Source organism: Drosophila eugracilis, unplaced genomic scaffold (assembly GCF_018153835.1).
Source record: "Drosophila eugracilis isolate 14026-0451.02 unplaced genomic scaffold, ASM1815383v1 contig_415, whole genome shotgun sequence".
Classification (NCBI taxonomy): Eukaryota; Metazoa; Arthropoda; class Insecta; order Diptera; family Drosophilidae; genus Drosophila; species Drosophila eugracilis.
Genome location: NW_024573278.1, coordinates 1,715,461 through 1,731,512, shown reverse-complemented (window position 1 = coordinate 1,731,512; position 16,052 = coordinate 1,715,461). Strand labels below are relative to the sequence as shown.

At 38.6% G+C, this 16,052-nt stretch overlaps 2 protein-coding genes across 2 annotated transcripts; both read left to right on the top strand.

The window, feature by feature from the left end:
- The first annotated feature begins 23 nt into the window (after positions 1 to 23).
- Positions 24 to 6,540, top strand: LOC108116802 (odorant receptor 67a-like). The gene is made up of 2 exons (XM_041818954.1): positions 24 to 86; positions 6,124 to 6,540. The coding sequence occupies exons 1-2, from the start codon at positions 24 to 26 to the stop codon at positions 6,538 to 6,540; spliced, it is 480 nt and encodes a 159-aa protein (XP_041674888.1).
- Positions 6,541 to 7,407: 867 nt separating this feature from the next.
- LOC108116860 (odorant receptor 67a-like) lies at positions 7,408 to 8,954 on the top strand. The gene is made up of 4 exons (XM_017228922.2): positions 7,408 to 8,317; positions 8,395 to 8,596; positions 8,655 to 8,810; positions 8,868 to 8,954. The coding sequence occupies exons 1-4, from the start codon at positions 7,482 to 7,484 to the stop codon at positions 8,919 to 8,921; spliced, it is 1,248 nt and encodes a 415-aa protein (XP_017084411.2). The 5' UTR covers positions 7,408 to 7,481; the 3' UTR covers positions 8,922 to 8,954.
- Positions 8,955 to 16,052: the final 7,098 nt, after the last annotated feature.

Genomic DNA, 16,052 nt, shown 5'->3' with positions numbered 1-16,052 from the left:
TAAGTGGATTCATCAGCCGCGGCATGGCCATCGCCATTCTCATCATCGTCAGCGTGATCATCACCAGAGCTGGCATTCTCTTTGCCGTCAGTGCAATTGTGTCGGTGGCAACCATTCCATTCCATCTCCATCACCATACCAAGCCAAGCCATGCCATACCATACCATACCATTCCATTCCCGCCGACAATACAAATTAAATTGCAACATCATTGTGCCACGTCGTCACCGTCAGCGTTGCAATCGCATCGCATCGCTGCAGCCGTCTTTGTTGCCTACTTTTGTGCGCTCCAGAGCTTCACGCTCGCGAGTTTGTCAGCTGTCAGAGAGGGAGGACAAGGGTGGTGGGTTGGAATGCCACGCCCTCACCTCTCCCCAGACAACGCCCACCGACTAATGCCAATGCCGTGCACTTTTATTTGCTGAATTACCCGAACATCCGCCCGCCTTCATTTTTATTTGCTTTGTTATTCCATTTGCTTTTTGGGGGGTGTTGAAGCCCTTTTGCGCTTTTATTGTTTAATTAGCTTGAAATGCGTTTATTTTCATTCGTAAGTGCTGTAAACAACGCGTCAGGTTGGTCTATATATATATATATATATATTCAGGTGATTTGTTAAATCCTAGTAATTCTACCACCTTACCACCCTCGGGTATCATTCGTCCTCCATTTTGCTTAAGCCAGCAATTGCAATTGCACTTGCAACTGAATGGTGGCACATGCTGCAAGTGCAGTTAACATTCCGTAGTGGATGCCAAGTGTAGTTACCCCACTTTTGCCATGGCATAGTCTGGGGTTTTATCTTGTTAGCGGATCAGTCGAGGTCGCCTTTCAGGGAATTGGCAATATCGAACACTGGCAATTGTATTTTAAGCGGTGATTCCCTGTTGAGATAAATGTTAGTTATATGAAACGTTGAGTTAATGGTAGTTCTAATTGGACTGCATGAAAGTGAAAATATATTAGACATTCTAAGAACAAAGATGGGTAAATTATATGTCAGTCGATTTCATAATCTCTTTTCCTAAAATGTGGTTATAATTTGTCTGTAAACTACTAAGAATTAGAAAGTAATTTATCCGTTTAAACAAAGTACTGTTGCACATTACTGAATAGAATTTCTACATTATTTACACAAAACATGCCACAAATATTTCATAGCCATTAAATGATTTGCATAATTCAATTACTAAACATAAACTGCTGCCAGCTAGCTTAGTAGGTGGGATTATTTGAGCTTTGCACACAAAAAGCCAAATTATAACAGCTTTTTATTAAAGGCAGAGCGTAAATAAATGATACTTGACAGATGTTATATATCCACTGCTATTGCAATTTACTTTGGTGTGAATTTATTGATTTTTAAATAATTAGTTGAACTTTTTTTTTTTTTGTTAAATTTATAGAAAAAAATATGGTTAGCAAAACACATAAAAATTTAAATCCATATTTTGACACTTTATGTTTTTCATTGGCCAATTTGAGTGGGAAACATAAGCGCTGTGGAATCTGTGGCATCAGTTGCAAGTGAATTACAAACAGCAATGAAATTGGATTGTTGACTGCATACATATCACTCATACGACGCGTTGGCGGCAAACGATCGACCTCGACCCCATAGAGACTGAACCCTAAACTAAACGGCTTACCAGCGGGGCTCAAGGCAACTGCTCGATGGACGGCACAGCAGACACCATCTACCACTCCCTGGACATTGGTCATAAATATCTTCACACTGCCACTTGGACAACAGACTTTAAATACACTCAAAGAAAATCTTAATATAATTTCATATTTGCTTTAAAGAACCTGTATGAAGTCTTCCAAAAAAGATGTGTTGTTTTGTTTTGAAATCTAGTTAAACATTCGAAATTTCTGACATATTCAAAAGTTTTCCTTCAGTGCAATATCGTTCATTGTCCAGTCATCCAGGATGCCTCTGCAGCAGCAGTTGACTTTTGCCGCATTGGCGCTTGGCCCCCAGAGCATTTGCCCGGGTTTTTTATGCTCACAACTCAATTTGAAGGCAACTGGCCGAAGTGCGTGCCCGGGAAAACAAGAGCAAGAGGACAGGAGAAGACTGTGGGAACACAAGAAGCCGGGAGAAGGAACAAAAGCAATATTAGAATTTGTTGCCGGGCCGTGCGGCTTTTGTGGCACTTCTCATTGTTTTTCCCACAGAGCATCCTTGTTGTTTCTCCTATCCATGGCATGGCCAGGACGTCAGCACGACAGCTTAACCCCAGCACAGCGTTTAAGCTGCACAAGTTTCGAAACAAATCCCGCCCAGATCCATAATTCTTTTCCGCACCTAAAGTGACAGAGATCTCGGCTTAGTGTGCCGTCGCTGCCGTTGCCATCTTAATGTTTAATTTTTATGCCAGTCCCCTGAATTATGCAAGGCGCCACAGAGCCACTGAGATTTCCTCCCTCAATTCCCAATGCTCAATATGAAAAATAGATAATAATTTTATCCGCTACTGAAGTGCGTGTGCGTGTGCGGGGAGGGGCAGGGGTGAAAAATCACAGATAAATAATAGAAAACGATGAGAGGCACATAACAAATTGTCAATTTATAAAGTGAAAGTTTTTTGGCCAGAAGCTAATGGATGCCAAAAGTTTAATAAATAATAAATTAACCGAAATATCTTTGTGGCTAGGGTTTGGAAAAACAAAAGCGAACTGCGAAAAATATGGAGAAAATGATTCTCGGCGGAGCAATAGCTGTCATAAAAAAAAAAAAAACATTGGGTACTGGAAAACGAATGAAAAGGCGCAAGGAAAACCGCAGAGCAGGTGGCAGCGGGGGTGGTCGGTTGCTGATTTTCCCTTTGGCGGCCTTGGGGCAATAGCTTAAAATTAGCCATAAGCAAAATTACTGTAAAATGGTTTAAATGAGTGTAAGGGCAGGGGAATATAATAAGCCCACAAAAAGCGCATAATAGAAAGGCCAGCTCAGAGTGGTCCGCGAAATAAAGGTCGCGATGGGTGGGCGCCACATAGCCAACTCCCAACTCCCATGGGGCGTCCTGTTAAATGAAGAATAAAGCAACAAATACAAATACAAAATGTGCCTTGCAGACTGGTTATATACAGTCGGGGAAGAATAATAAAAGCAACAAAAAAAAATTTTTTTTTTAATTATTAAAATTATAATTTGTATCTCCAAAAAGGAAATAAAAATATTGATGCACGACTTTTGGTCATAAATACTTTCTAAAAATATTATTCCTTAAAGTAAATAAGTATAAGTTTTTAATATGGAAAAAGGTTCACAAGGAAAGGCAATTAATAATATAAATTCATTGATAAAAAAAAACTAAAAAAGAAACAGTATACTTTGTAATCAACTTCGTTAAGTTAGTAAAATTTTAGAGTGTATAAATATTTTTGTATATAATTACATACGAATTATGTAAAATATGTCAATGTTTTCTATATTATCCTTTTTTTTGTAAAATCTTCTTTTATACAACTCTTTTTCTTTAAATCTAAAATACAAAAATGTTCTATAACTTTTACAACTCCTATTATTTTTCCCACGACTGTATTACCTTCTGTCGGATGGCAAACATATTTTATGAGTTTTATTGTTGCCGCTGTTGGTTCTTGTCTCCTGGCGAGGCTGATAATAAAACTTGGCCGCTGGCAAGCATCGCAGCCCGCTGGGAGCATAATCGAGCCTTTTACATTGGTCCTGGGTGCCGGCACATGTAACTGTGTGTGGGTGTTAAAGTGAGAGTATATTTGTGTCTGATTTCATGCTAAAAAGGAAAAGAACAAATATTCAAAAATCCCGCACATTTCTACGAATTTCACACACACTCTTGAATCTAATAAATTATTTAAATATGCATTTTTTTCATTTGAAGTGCCGAAAGATACATTTATCAATTTGTGAAAATTAAAAGGAAATACAATCGCGCTTTTGAAGTGTTTTACTTGATTTTATGATGAAAATTAAAAGAGCCAAAGATTTGGTCTCAGGATTTATTAAGTGACTTTTTTTTAATATAAAATGTCTTATTTGCTAAAGGGATAATATAAAATATATATATATATGAATTCCCTGGACAAAGCTCTCTTTCAAGGAGGATTAACCGGAAAGTACCAAATGGTGTCCCCTGTTTCAGTCTTGTATATTTTTTACTACTATTGCTCCTTTTCGAGTTTTAACAAAATTGAAAATGCAGGAGCGCAACTGCAGTAGGAGCAGCAACAGCAGCAGCAGGTGAAACAGGCTGCCCGAAGGACTCTACTTAAATACCCAAAAGCGACTTTGACAAGCCTCATTAAGGATACATCGACAGTGTGCAGTAATAAGGAACGTAATAAAATAATGCTGTTGCAAATTGTGCTCCCTTATCTGTTGTCTGTTCAAGTACAGATAATATCATGCACTTATGCTGCTAAATATGCTTTTTGCTCACACACTTTTTTGCTCCCAGGTTCATGGGGATAAAATGCTTTAAGGCGTAAGTAAAAAATAAAAAAAAAGAAAGAAGGACCTGGTACAGGATTGACAACGGCATGAGCATATTCAAATTGCTTTCGGGCAGCTAATAAAAAGCTTGTAATCAAGTGGGACGGCACTGTAGATGGGGGGTGGCAGCAAACTTTTAGCTTTACTCAAGTCACAAACTTGGACATGTCAGAGGCAAAAAGAAAAAAAAATTTACTAAAAATAAAATAAAATAAAAATAAAAAATAAAAAGGGGAAATATGCTACTAGGATATGCATGAGCAGCAGCTTATGCACAGCATAGCTCATGAGTTTTGCATGGAGTTGTGCAGTTGATAGTTCCTTGCAGGACGAGATGGAAAAGTATTTGGAAAAGCAGCTGACTGGTTGGGGGGGCTGGCTGGCAGGCAGGCGGCTTCTCCTTGCACTTATCCAAGTGCACAAAGCAGCTAAGCAAAACACTCGTTGCAGCCAACTTAAGGCTAATTTAAGTGACTGAATCTGTATCTATCCGAGTGAGTGGCTATGTGTGTGAGTAGAGTGCGTGGCTCTCGGCTTTTACTCCAGGGCCTTCAATGGAACAGCAGAAAGAGAAGGTCTCTCCAAGGAGCTGCTTTCGACTTTTACCTGGCCCAAAGTGTCCCGGGTTAAGCTGCTCGCCTGCCTTTTCCGTTCAGCTTGCCATCATCAATGAAAATGCTCGTAAATTATGCAAGCCTAGGAAAATAAGCTGCACTCAAAAGCGTTTCCTTCCTTCTCGCCGTCGTCGTTGTCGTTCTTCACTGCAAGCACTTCTCTGTTCTTTGCCAGCACTTTGCCAATAGCTGAACCGAACGGGTGGCGTATGCGTGATATTCAATTAAATTACATAACGGCCACGCAACGTTGCCGCTTGAAAACAGCATCGAGTATTATATTTTAATTTTTAATCTCCCCTGAGATTGATTACTCGAAAATTGCAATATTTGATTGCCCATCTTGGCACGAGTTGTCGATTGCTTAAAAACGTAAATATCTGCTATATAAACAATCTTAAAAGAAAATCTTGAAAGACAAAATAGCAGTTTGAACTTTTACGAACAATCACCAAAACGGTCTTATCTTACTAATTAGTATAGTGATATTTCCATATAAATTTTATTGTCGGGCTAGACGGTAGCAGTTTTGGATTATCCATGGATATATTAGAAGCTTTTTGATTCAATTAATTTTAATGGAGGAAATAGAAATCTATTTGGCAGACAAAAAAAACTTTAAAAGGGTATTTTAACTTCAACTTTCAAAAGTGGAAAGACTTTTTGACTTCAGCCTATATAAAGAGCAAAGTCTTTTGGAGAGTTTCCATTTGTAAAATCGAATCAAAGGCGAAATGAAACTGAAGTCTTTTTGCTAGAGAAGTCTAATTTCACTGAGAAAGTGAAAAAACCCACATGGATTTCTTGAGGCTTCCGTTGATTTACTATAACACCGTTGGCCTAGCACCTTTTCAATTTTCGGAAAACGAACAGAAAGCTAAACTGCTTCGCCACATATACTTTGCTGTCCAGATGACCAACCTGAGCTTTATGCTTACTATGGAGATTTGTTGTAGTGTCCATGCGGAATAAGGTGAACTTTCTTAGAATCCTCTGAAGAAATGAATTAAATTTTGTTGATAATAGTTGGACTTTCAAAGTTCATTCCGGAGATCATTCAACAACAGAATTCCATCACCTCAGCAAAAGTTGCATCAGGAGTATGCCGTAAGTGATTACCTGAAGCGAAGTCACTGGATCACCAAGGGTTTTGGTGGCCTCTACCCCATCCAGTACACTATCCTTAAGATGCTAGATTCGCCAAGTGCCAAGCAATCAATGCCATATTTTATGTTGGCTCCATGGGACTACCACGATGACTGGAAATTCTACTTCACCTATATGTCCCAAGCGATTGCTCGCTATACGGCCACCTTTGGTCACATCAATATCGATATCATGATCTTCGCTGTCACTGTACAGGCCACCATGCACTTCGATCCCTTGTCCAGGGCTCTCAGGGAGTTTAAAGTGCGAGAAAGGGGATCTGTAAAGAGGATATAAGGGAACTAGAATCCTTGGTTAGTTATCATAACCAAATTCTTTGGTAAGTATAAGGTTTTTCTAATATTTCACCGATGTGATGAACGAAGTGTTTGGTTTGGATTTTGATTTGCTTGATGGGTTTCAAGATGATTTATATTACCGACTGTAGAGATATACCTTCTCTGCTCCATGAGACAGATGCTGATCGATGCGGTAAGCTAATATAAGTTAAATACTCCATTTAGTAGTAACTAATATTTTCATTATTCATAGTTTAGAGTGAAAATGTAGGCTTTGCTACCTATGACTTGAATTGGCTTGAAACGGATCATCGCTTTTGAAAGATGCAGATGGTGATTGCTTTTTTGTTTAAGAATATTTTTAATTTCATTTAACAACATTTTCTTGCAGTACTTGCAAATGACGTATAAGTTTTTCTGCGCTATTGAAATGTACCAGTTAAAGGATGAAGTGCACAAACTAAAATTAGTAAAACCAATAAAATTCGTTTTTTCATTTTCAAGGATATTGTTTAGGAAGTCTGACGTTCAAAGTTTCTGTAGGAATTTTTGTTTTGCCTTTAAAATCAATAAATATTGCCTTGTTTGAAAAAAAAAAAACATTAATAATGAACTTTACGAACTGAATGACTTCGCATTAATTTAAATTACACAGCTGAAATAAAGGTTAGCTTTTCGCCTATGAAGTTTGTTATTCCTTAAATTTGGAAACTCGAAATTGTGATTTGAATAATATCTAAAATTGGCTTAAGTACAATAATGATTTATAGATTAAGTGGAAACTTTAGAACTAAAAGGAATCCTCATTCCTCGATTTCTTCTCAGTGTACGAATGTCTTTGAAATGGTTTTTATAAATAAAAAATAAAATTTTGCACCGACTATAAAAGCGCGTTCGTTTTTCTCTTCGACGCAATTTTGTTGAGAAATCGTAACCGTAATGTGTTTCAAGTTTTTAAGGAACATTTTTCCAACCAAAAACCCGGAGCAAGTGCATCCTGAGGTTGCAGATTTTTTGAGGCTGCCGGTGATATACTACAATACCGTTGGCCTGGATCCCTACGAATCCTCGACCGGTGAAAATAAACGAGGAATCCTGTTCCACATATACTTTGCCATTCAGATAACCAACTTGACGTTCGTGCTGGCCATGGAGATCTCGTATGTGGTTGTTTCGTTTCGAAACAACGAGAACTTCCTGGAATCCTGCATGGTGATGAGTTATATAGGTTTTGTAATAGTTGGAGAATTGAAGTTCATAACGGTGGTATTTCGCAAAAGTAAATTGACTAATCTTGTGAAGCATCTGGAGTCATTTTTTCCGGAACCGCAGGATCACGAGGAGTATGCAGTGAAGTATTATTTGAAGCGCTGCCATCGTTATACCAAGGGATTTGGTGGCCTCTACACGACCTTGGTGGTGGTTTATAATCTATTCGCTTTGACCCAATACACCATACTCCAACTGCTGCACTCGCCGAATGCCAAGCAAATTCTGCCGTACGTGAATATGGCTCCTTGGAATTATCGGGTCAAGTGGAGATTCTACTTGACCTATCTCTCGCAATCGATGGCTGGGTATATGGCCACGTGTGGTCATATTTCCGGTGACCTTATGATTTTTGCCGTCGCCATGCAGGTCATTATGCATTTCGATCGTCTGGCCAAGGCTCTTAAAAAATTTCAGCTGGAATTTTGTTCTGGATCTCCTGAGGCAGCTGAAAAGGACTTACAGAAGCTGCGGAATCTGATTGCATATCACAATAAAGTCCTAGGGTTAATAATTTTATCAATTACTTATTTTATGTATATATATAGAAGATATTTCGTATTTCATCAAATAACCTCTACAGGCTCACCGATGTGATGAACAATGTCTTTGGGATTCCTTTGCTCTTGAATTTTGCCGCATCCTCTATGCTTGTGTGTTTTGTGGGATTTCAAATGACCGTTGGCCTTGGCCCCGAGCAGGTGGCCAAGCTGTCATTGATACTGGTCTCTGCAATGGTGGAGATATATCTGCTGTGTTATTTTAGTCAAATGCTTATTGACGCGGTTTGCTGAGAATGTCTTAGTTATATTTCTCACTTTCTAACTGTTCATACTTTTCCAGAGTAATAGTGTATCCTTTGCCGTCTACGATATGAATTGGATGGATGCCGATTTACGTTTTCGGAAAATGCTCATTTTTCTAGCTCTCAGGGCTCAAAGGCCAGTATGCCTAAAGGCAACAGTTTTTCTGGATGTGTCCATTGCAACCATGAGTGCAGTAAGTTATTGTCGATTTCTTCTATTAAATTAAATTTACCTTTTTTTCTTCTTATAGTTCTTGCAAATGTCGTATAAGTTCTTTTGTGCTATTCGTACGATGTACCAGTAAAAAAGGAATCATTATCCTTAGAATGACTATAAACTATGGAAAAAACCCACTTTTATATTAGAGATAGTCAGCACAACATTACGTCTTTGTTATAATCTCTTGATAACCTTCATTATCCGAATTGAAACTGTTTAGCTGAAATATATGAGTTTGTATTAGAACTATAAAATCGTTCTGGACATAAAACTTTTAAAATGAATTGCTTGGATTCACTCATTTATTATTTTTCGCTGTTAAACACAAAATGACGGTAAACTTTTTAATTAGGCTGGCGAAGTTTATGCGACTTTAATAAGACTTTAATGATTAACGTGGAGAAGAATGAAAATAACCAGCAGTATGCCTGCAGTAGAAAAACAGTTTTAACGTAGACTAAGGCGACTTTAGACGACGTCATTCGCATCTGAAGAAAATGCTGTTCAGTGCTAGAGTTGAAAGCGGAAAAAAGAAGCAAAGCTAAAAGGAAAAGTTGCATAAGGTGAAGAGGCTATCTTATAGCACAAACACACACACATACACAGAGCTGGGCGTAAAGTAGGCGTGACACGGTCGAAAAACTTGAGCCACGTTGAACTTTGGCCTTTCGGAGCTTGGCCGCGTTTACCTTGGCCGTAAACTTGTCCCAAAGACTTGCCTTGCTTGGCAATTAGTGCACCTTTCACAAGGTAACTCTAGGGCCAGTGATGAGAAAGAGTGCAAGCTGGAACTTACTTTAAAGATATAATTTAATATTAAAGAAAATATTTAAATAATTAATTATCCTTTACTGGGAGAGCTACCTTTACTGTAGGTGTTACTAGCTTAGTAACTTTTTTATACAAATATTAAACTAAGGTTAAAAAACAATCTTTATAATCTCAAAAATATGTTCTTTTTATTTAGTAATTTGAGATAGTTATCAAAAATATTAATTCTTGTTCTTTGTGCATCTTCGAAATGCATATTTTTGCTTACCTACTTGAAATTATCATCTCTCCCCGCCCTTTTTTTTAACCCTTAAATGTGTATATATGTTAGTATGTAGGTCTGGGCGAGGCCATTTAATTCATTTTCAGTAGCAACAGCAGCAGGAAGCAGCGAACACTGTCGCTTTTGCACACAATTTCTCATTCAGTTCCAGAAGTTTCGCTCGCTCACAAGTTTGTAATTCTTGGCCTGTTAACAAAGTTCATAAATACTTGAGAAAGTTGGCTGGGTTTACCCCGGCCCAAGGCCAAAAGGATAAGCGAGGGAACCTGATTTCGCATCCACGTAATTGGTATTGTACTTGATTCATGTTCACAGGTGGGAACAGGTGGGATTGCAGTTCATTATCAGTTGATTGGCTGGGTTGAGTGACCTTTGGAATGTTCAAGGGAATCATTAAATACCACAGATATTCGCCGATATTCCCTTTTATGGCCAACCCAACTAACTAACTAACAGTTTTAATGGCTGGCAACTATTTGGTAAGTGCCTTGGCCATAAAATTGAATCGAGCATATTGAATACTTAGTTATATATTGCTTGGCGTCCGGAGAACAATTTGAAATCCCTCCGTTTCCATCCCCAAATGATTTTCTCCCCTTTCCCATTTCACCGACAGTCAAAAGCACAGCAATTGCAATTGAAAAGCGCGAAGGAAGTTTCGGGGGAAAGGGGGAAAACCAACCCATCGTTTGCCAATATCAATGAGATCTCCGGAACCCGGACTCAATTCGCTTTGTTGCTCACTCGCCGCTTAGTCCCCGTCTCTTTTTGCCCCAGCTTACCCGTCTCTTTCGCTCCCTCCAGCGAGGGAGCATTTGAAATTTTAATTATAAAATATTGCTGGCAAAAGTTCTCAGGTCGGCAACGGTAGACCGTGCTGATGTGTTGGATGTGTGCTATCAAAGGAGGTAGCTAAAGGCACAGTGGATATAGCTTAAAGGAAACTGAATAAAAATGAGAAAGAATTCAAGATGTTTACTAGAAATGTATTGAAAAATTTAAAGGGGTATAAAATATGTTTAAAAAGAAAAAAAGTTAAATCTTTCATTGAAATACATTTTTAATTCATATTTCTCAGGAACTACCCCATTTTCTTGAGGATTTATGTTTCTAATAAATATTTATTAAGGTTTTAAAATCCCTTTTAGGCATTAATAAGTGTATAATTTTGTTATTTTTCCTAAAATAAACTTAACATTTAATTCAAGAGCTATTTAAAGTGATATCTGAAATCCTGACAAGTGGATTAGGGATACGTTTAAACTGCATGAGCATTTGGGGACACTCTCGTATATACATCGCCATCCTGTATCCCCAATGCGTCCTGTGTCCTCGCCATCAGTGACTTCACCAACCCACTCGTAATCACGTTACACACACTGTGTCCGTGCGTCCTGTCAGAAGTTCTCGCTGCAGGCATTCCATCGATGGTTCGTTATCTGGCATTTGGCATGGGGCTAGATCAATGTGGCGCAGGTGAGTAGCACAGGTGATGCAGTGGGTCTTTCTAGGAGAGAGGAGAGGGATAAGGACGAGATGGAGCTGGAGATGTAGTGGAGCAAGCATGGAGACGGTGGGGCCTTTGCACTACTTCAAAAAGTAATTGTTTGCGATTTGGAGAGTGTGGCGTATGTCGGGTAGACTTTGCCGGGGATTGGGAGATGCAGTCAGGCAGTCAGGACGGCGAGACTCTTGAGACATTTGAGTGGCCAAATGGGCGATGGGTTGGTTAGTTGGTAGCTAGAATCGGGGGCATAACGATGACAGCAAACGAGCTGCAGTTAAAGCTGCCTTGGGCTCACCATTCGTATATATCTCCTTGTTCCCATCTCCAACCATTGTTCTCCTCCAATCGTTGTCTCTGGCAGTGACTTTCGCTTTAGGAACGAGTTTATTTGCAGTCGAAATATGTCCCCAGACGGCAACAATAGCAATTAGTTCATTGTCAATAGTTTGCTCGTTGAAAATTTTCAGGACTAGAAAAGGCAAGGACATAGTCGACTGGCAAAGGGGGAGGTAGGGTTGGGGAGAAGGCGGCAAATTTAACTAAATTGTAATCGGAATATGCGCATGCAAATGGCATTAGCCTGGAAATGCAAATTACTTTACGGCATGCCAGTTGGAAATTCAGGCGAAGGATGCCAAGGACAACTGCCACAACGATGATGATGATGATGTTGATTATGATGGGAATGAGAATGGAGAAAATAGGATGCACTCAAATTGCCAGAGCTTAAATGAAGTAAGCTAATTAATTTTGCATTGTCTTCACTGACCCTTATGCCAGTATTGCCATCACCACCATCACCCTTTCGATTTTGGGGCCTTCGGATTGCGAATCCTTTGTGCCCCGGATGTTTACTTTTCATTAATTGAGTTGTGCAAAAGTCGTCCATAATTTCCATGCGCCTGTCGCGCAGCCTGCTGGCCATTACACAATACGGCAATTCCACTACCACTACCCCCACCAATTTTCCCTCCCCCATGGCGCCAGACTGTTAATGACATCGTTGAGTGTCTTGGCGGCAATTGTGCAAACTTTATATTATCATCGCTGGCATGACATGGCCCAAAGAGCATTTACCCAAGTAAAATCCTTTTATTTCCTCCGTAATTTTCTGTATTCCCATTGGATACGGAATGAGAGTATGGCCAAAAAGATCTCGACTTACTTTCAGAGACATCGATACGTGATTGCTTGGCATGACTATGCCCTTTGGGACATCGATGGCTTAATGCACAATTATCCACTGAAAACTTGTTAATTTCGCATATTGTCTTCCGTTGAAAGCCGGAATGTTCGTAATCCAATAATTGCAAGACAGAGCATGGTTATTGTTTTTAGCATACATGGATTTTAGCAAATTTCAATTTTAAGTTCGTGTTTTGATTAATTACAACTTGTAATTGACTAATTAAGATGCTTCGCCTAGTCTATATTGTTATGATTTACTCTCATTGTGTTGTTTTTGTTAATCAAATGTTTGGTTGAGCTTTAGTAATTAAATATTATGATTTTTAGAGTCAATGAGAAATAACAGTTGCTATTTTGCAATGAATGCAATGCAAACTTTCAATTTACGTTTTTGTTGAAATTGTTTGACATGGATTAATGTTGATTATGAACATGTTAATTTTGAAATCTGTTTTAGTTAAACTGTGTAAAAATGATAATTTCAAATATTAGAAACTTAGAAAGTAGAAATTTAATAAAAAATATTATTCTGGATGTTTCTTTCCTTTAATTTATTCTTCAGATTTTAAGCATTATAAAATGTATTGTTATGTAAACCTTATAAGTTAGTTAAGTTACTTAAAAACTATTATAAATAAGTAACTTCCCCCACTAACATTTTTCTTTTGGCAATAAACCACTGTTATAGGCATTTTCAATGCAATTTTCTGTGTCACTTGGGACGCAATTACCTGGAGGGTCATCGGTTGAGCTCTGATTTAATTTCTTTTTTACCAACATATGCCATCCAGCGAATTTCCGCTTCATTACGTTCGCAAACCAATTCAGTGTGGGAGCGAGTAGAATGTTTCCCTATACATCGTATATCGGATCAGAGCAAAGTTCGGGATGGTGTTTTTTTTTCTTTAAGATTTTGTTTTTTGCCATTAGATTGGTAAACTAGCAAAAATAGAAGATTGCGGGCTGCCTTAGAGGGAAAAGAAAGAGCAGCAAAATATATAGGGAAAAGAAATGAGCGAAATGGTTTCTACGGCATTTGTGTAACCAAGCATAAAGATGCTCGCTAGCAAAAGCACAAGCAAGTGGGCGGGCGACATGCATAAGAGCCAGTGGGCGTGGCAAAGGGTGGGTGGTGTGTGTATATGTGTGTGTGTGTGTTGACGAGGTCGCGCCCAAGACGACAAATTGAGCGAATGGATGACAATTTCGATTTGTGTTGTAAAAACTGCAGTAAACTGCAAAAAAACATCAAGCAATAGAACGGAATGTCAGCGAAGGCAATGGACAAAGTAGGGTTGGAAAAAAAGGGGGGTGGTAAAATTGCAAAAAACAAACACACACACACACACACAACTACACGCAGAAAAAAGGGAACCAACTAGATTGGAATAGAGAATAGGAGCTGGGAAATGGGAATGGCCACTCTTCGCATGTGCATAAACATTCGCTTGTTATATGTTTAACTTTTTCGTCGGGCAGAAAAAACATTTTTATGGAGTTTTGTTTTCATTTTATTTGCCATGTTTGTTTATTTTTATTTGCCGCTCGTTGTCGTTGGTTGTTTGGTTGTTTTTCCCCCGATTTTTCCTCAAGCCGAACCCATACCCATACACATTTTCCAGCTGCTGCTGATGCTGCTGCTGGTGCTGCTCTAGCTGGTGTTTCACTATCTCTTCAGCTATTTTTCTTATATTTTGTAAATTTTTTGTTTGCCCTCCTTGTTTCGCCTGCACATTATGCTGTCTTGCGTTGTCCTGGCCATATCCTTCGATATCCTTTTTGTTGTACGGCGCAACGAGCAAATGAAAAATAAGCTTTGAAAACATTTTGTGCCATTTAAAGAACAACATTTTGTTATTGTCGTCCCCTTGTTTGTCTTATATTACAAGTTCTGGTCACCCAAAAATTTCTGGACATTCCTGTTTTTGTTGTCCTGTGTCCAATTTGATTTTTATTCGCTTTTTATATATATATTTGAACGTAGTGTTTTTTTGTTGTGTGTGCCCTCTGGTTCGTGTTGTGTCATAGATGAAATGAGTTTCTCGGCATTTTCCAGTTGATGTGCTTAATGGTGTTTGCTTTTACAACTTTCTATTTGCCAGTTGTTCTTTGGCCGCATCTTTATGCTAATCACCATGTCACATACACATACGAATGTGGTCGAGGTAATGGCTGTGTGGTTCTGGGAAACAATTGAAAAATATTTACTTATTGTTTTAAAGCTGTTTTAAGACTTTAACTATGGAAGTTTTGATTTGTTTTTCAATATTTTAATAACCGTACCTATCATTTTACTTTCTTTCAAAATAATTCTATAAAGATATTAAATATTATAAAAATTTAACTTATCAGAAATAAACATAAATCTCACTGAGAATCTTCATTCTCAATTTGAAGTTTGATTTGCGTTTAAGTCTTAACCCTTAGATTAATTAGGATTTTTCCTGTTACTTTCAAAGATTTTTGCTATCATAATTTGGACTCTTTTCTTACATAGACCTGCATGGACATCAAATGAAAACCTCTTTCTAAGGATGAGGAGAGCTTTGAAATGATCTGAAAGTGGGTGGTAAGGTAAGAGTCTAAAGGAAAACCAAAAGGAACAGTCATTTACACGGCTGCTGCTCAGTTGCTTTTAGTGTAATTAAAAATGCAGTCTACAAATCTCTTACCACTTTCACCATCTTCCATTTTCCGTTTTCCATTCGCTGCTTACTTTCTTATGCATTTTCCTTTTCGGCCCCGCTGCGGTTTGTTGTTGTTGTCGTTAGATGAAAACCTTTTGGCCGCCATCCGTATTTCTTTTCATTTTTTTCTTTCCGCAAGCTTTTCCTTCAAGACTTTAAGATGCCGCCCATGAAAATGATTTAATTCACCGCAGTTCGCAATTAAACGCAAGTCGTGGGTAGCGAGTGCAACACTAATTGCATTTTTTTTCACGCCATTTTCTGTTGATAAAGGGATTTGGTTTTCCTTGGCGCCTGCAACTGATTTTAAGGCAGGGATGGGGTGTGGCACAAACTTAATTAAGCCCCCAATGCCAACTGCCTACGGTTGTGTGGGGCAGGGATTGTGGGTGGCCATTCAATGGGCTGTGGCTCAGCATCTTTAATAATACGTGGGCCGGGAAGCCAACTTGGCCGCAGGTAATGAAAATCCCGATGACAATTTTTAGTTGCCACCATGAAAACATTTCAATTGCGGTTGCAAGGCAACGGCAACGGCAACGGAAGTCGTTGCGCCTGATTGCCAGGAATGGCCAGGATCTGGCAGGATCTGGCAGGACAACTGCTAAAAGCAAAGCGGATAAAGTCAATTGAAGTAAATGCTCTCCCACTATGGTTTCACTTCAATTCTCGATACTTTGCCACTGCAAGAAATCTGTATAAAAGGGAAGTTTTTCTTAAAATCTAGGAAAAGCCTAAAGGTTTGTATAAGGTAAAAGTTTTCTGTATCAAAAATCTTAT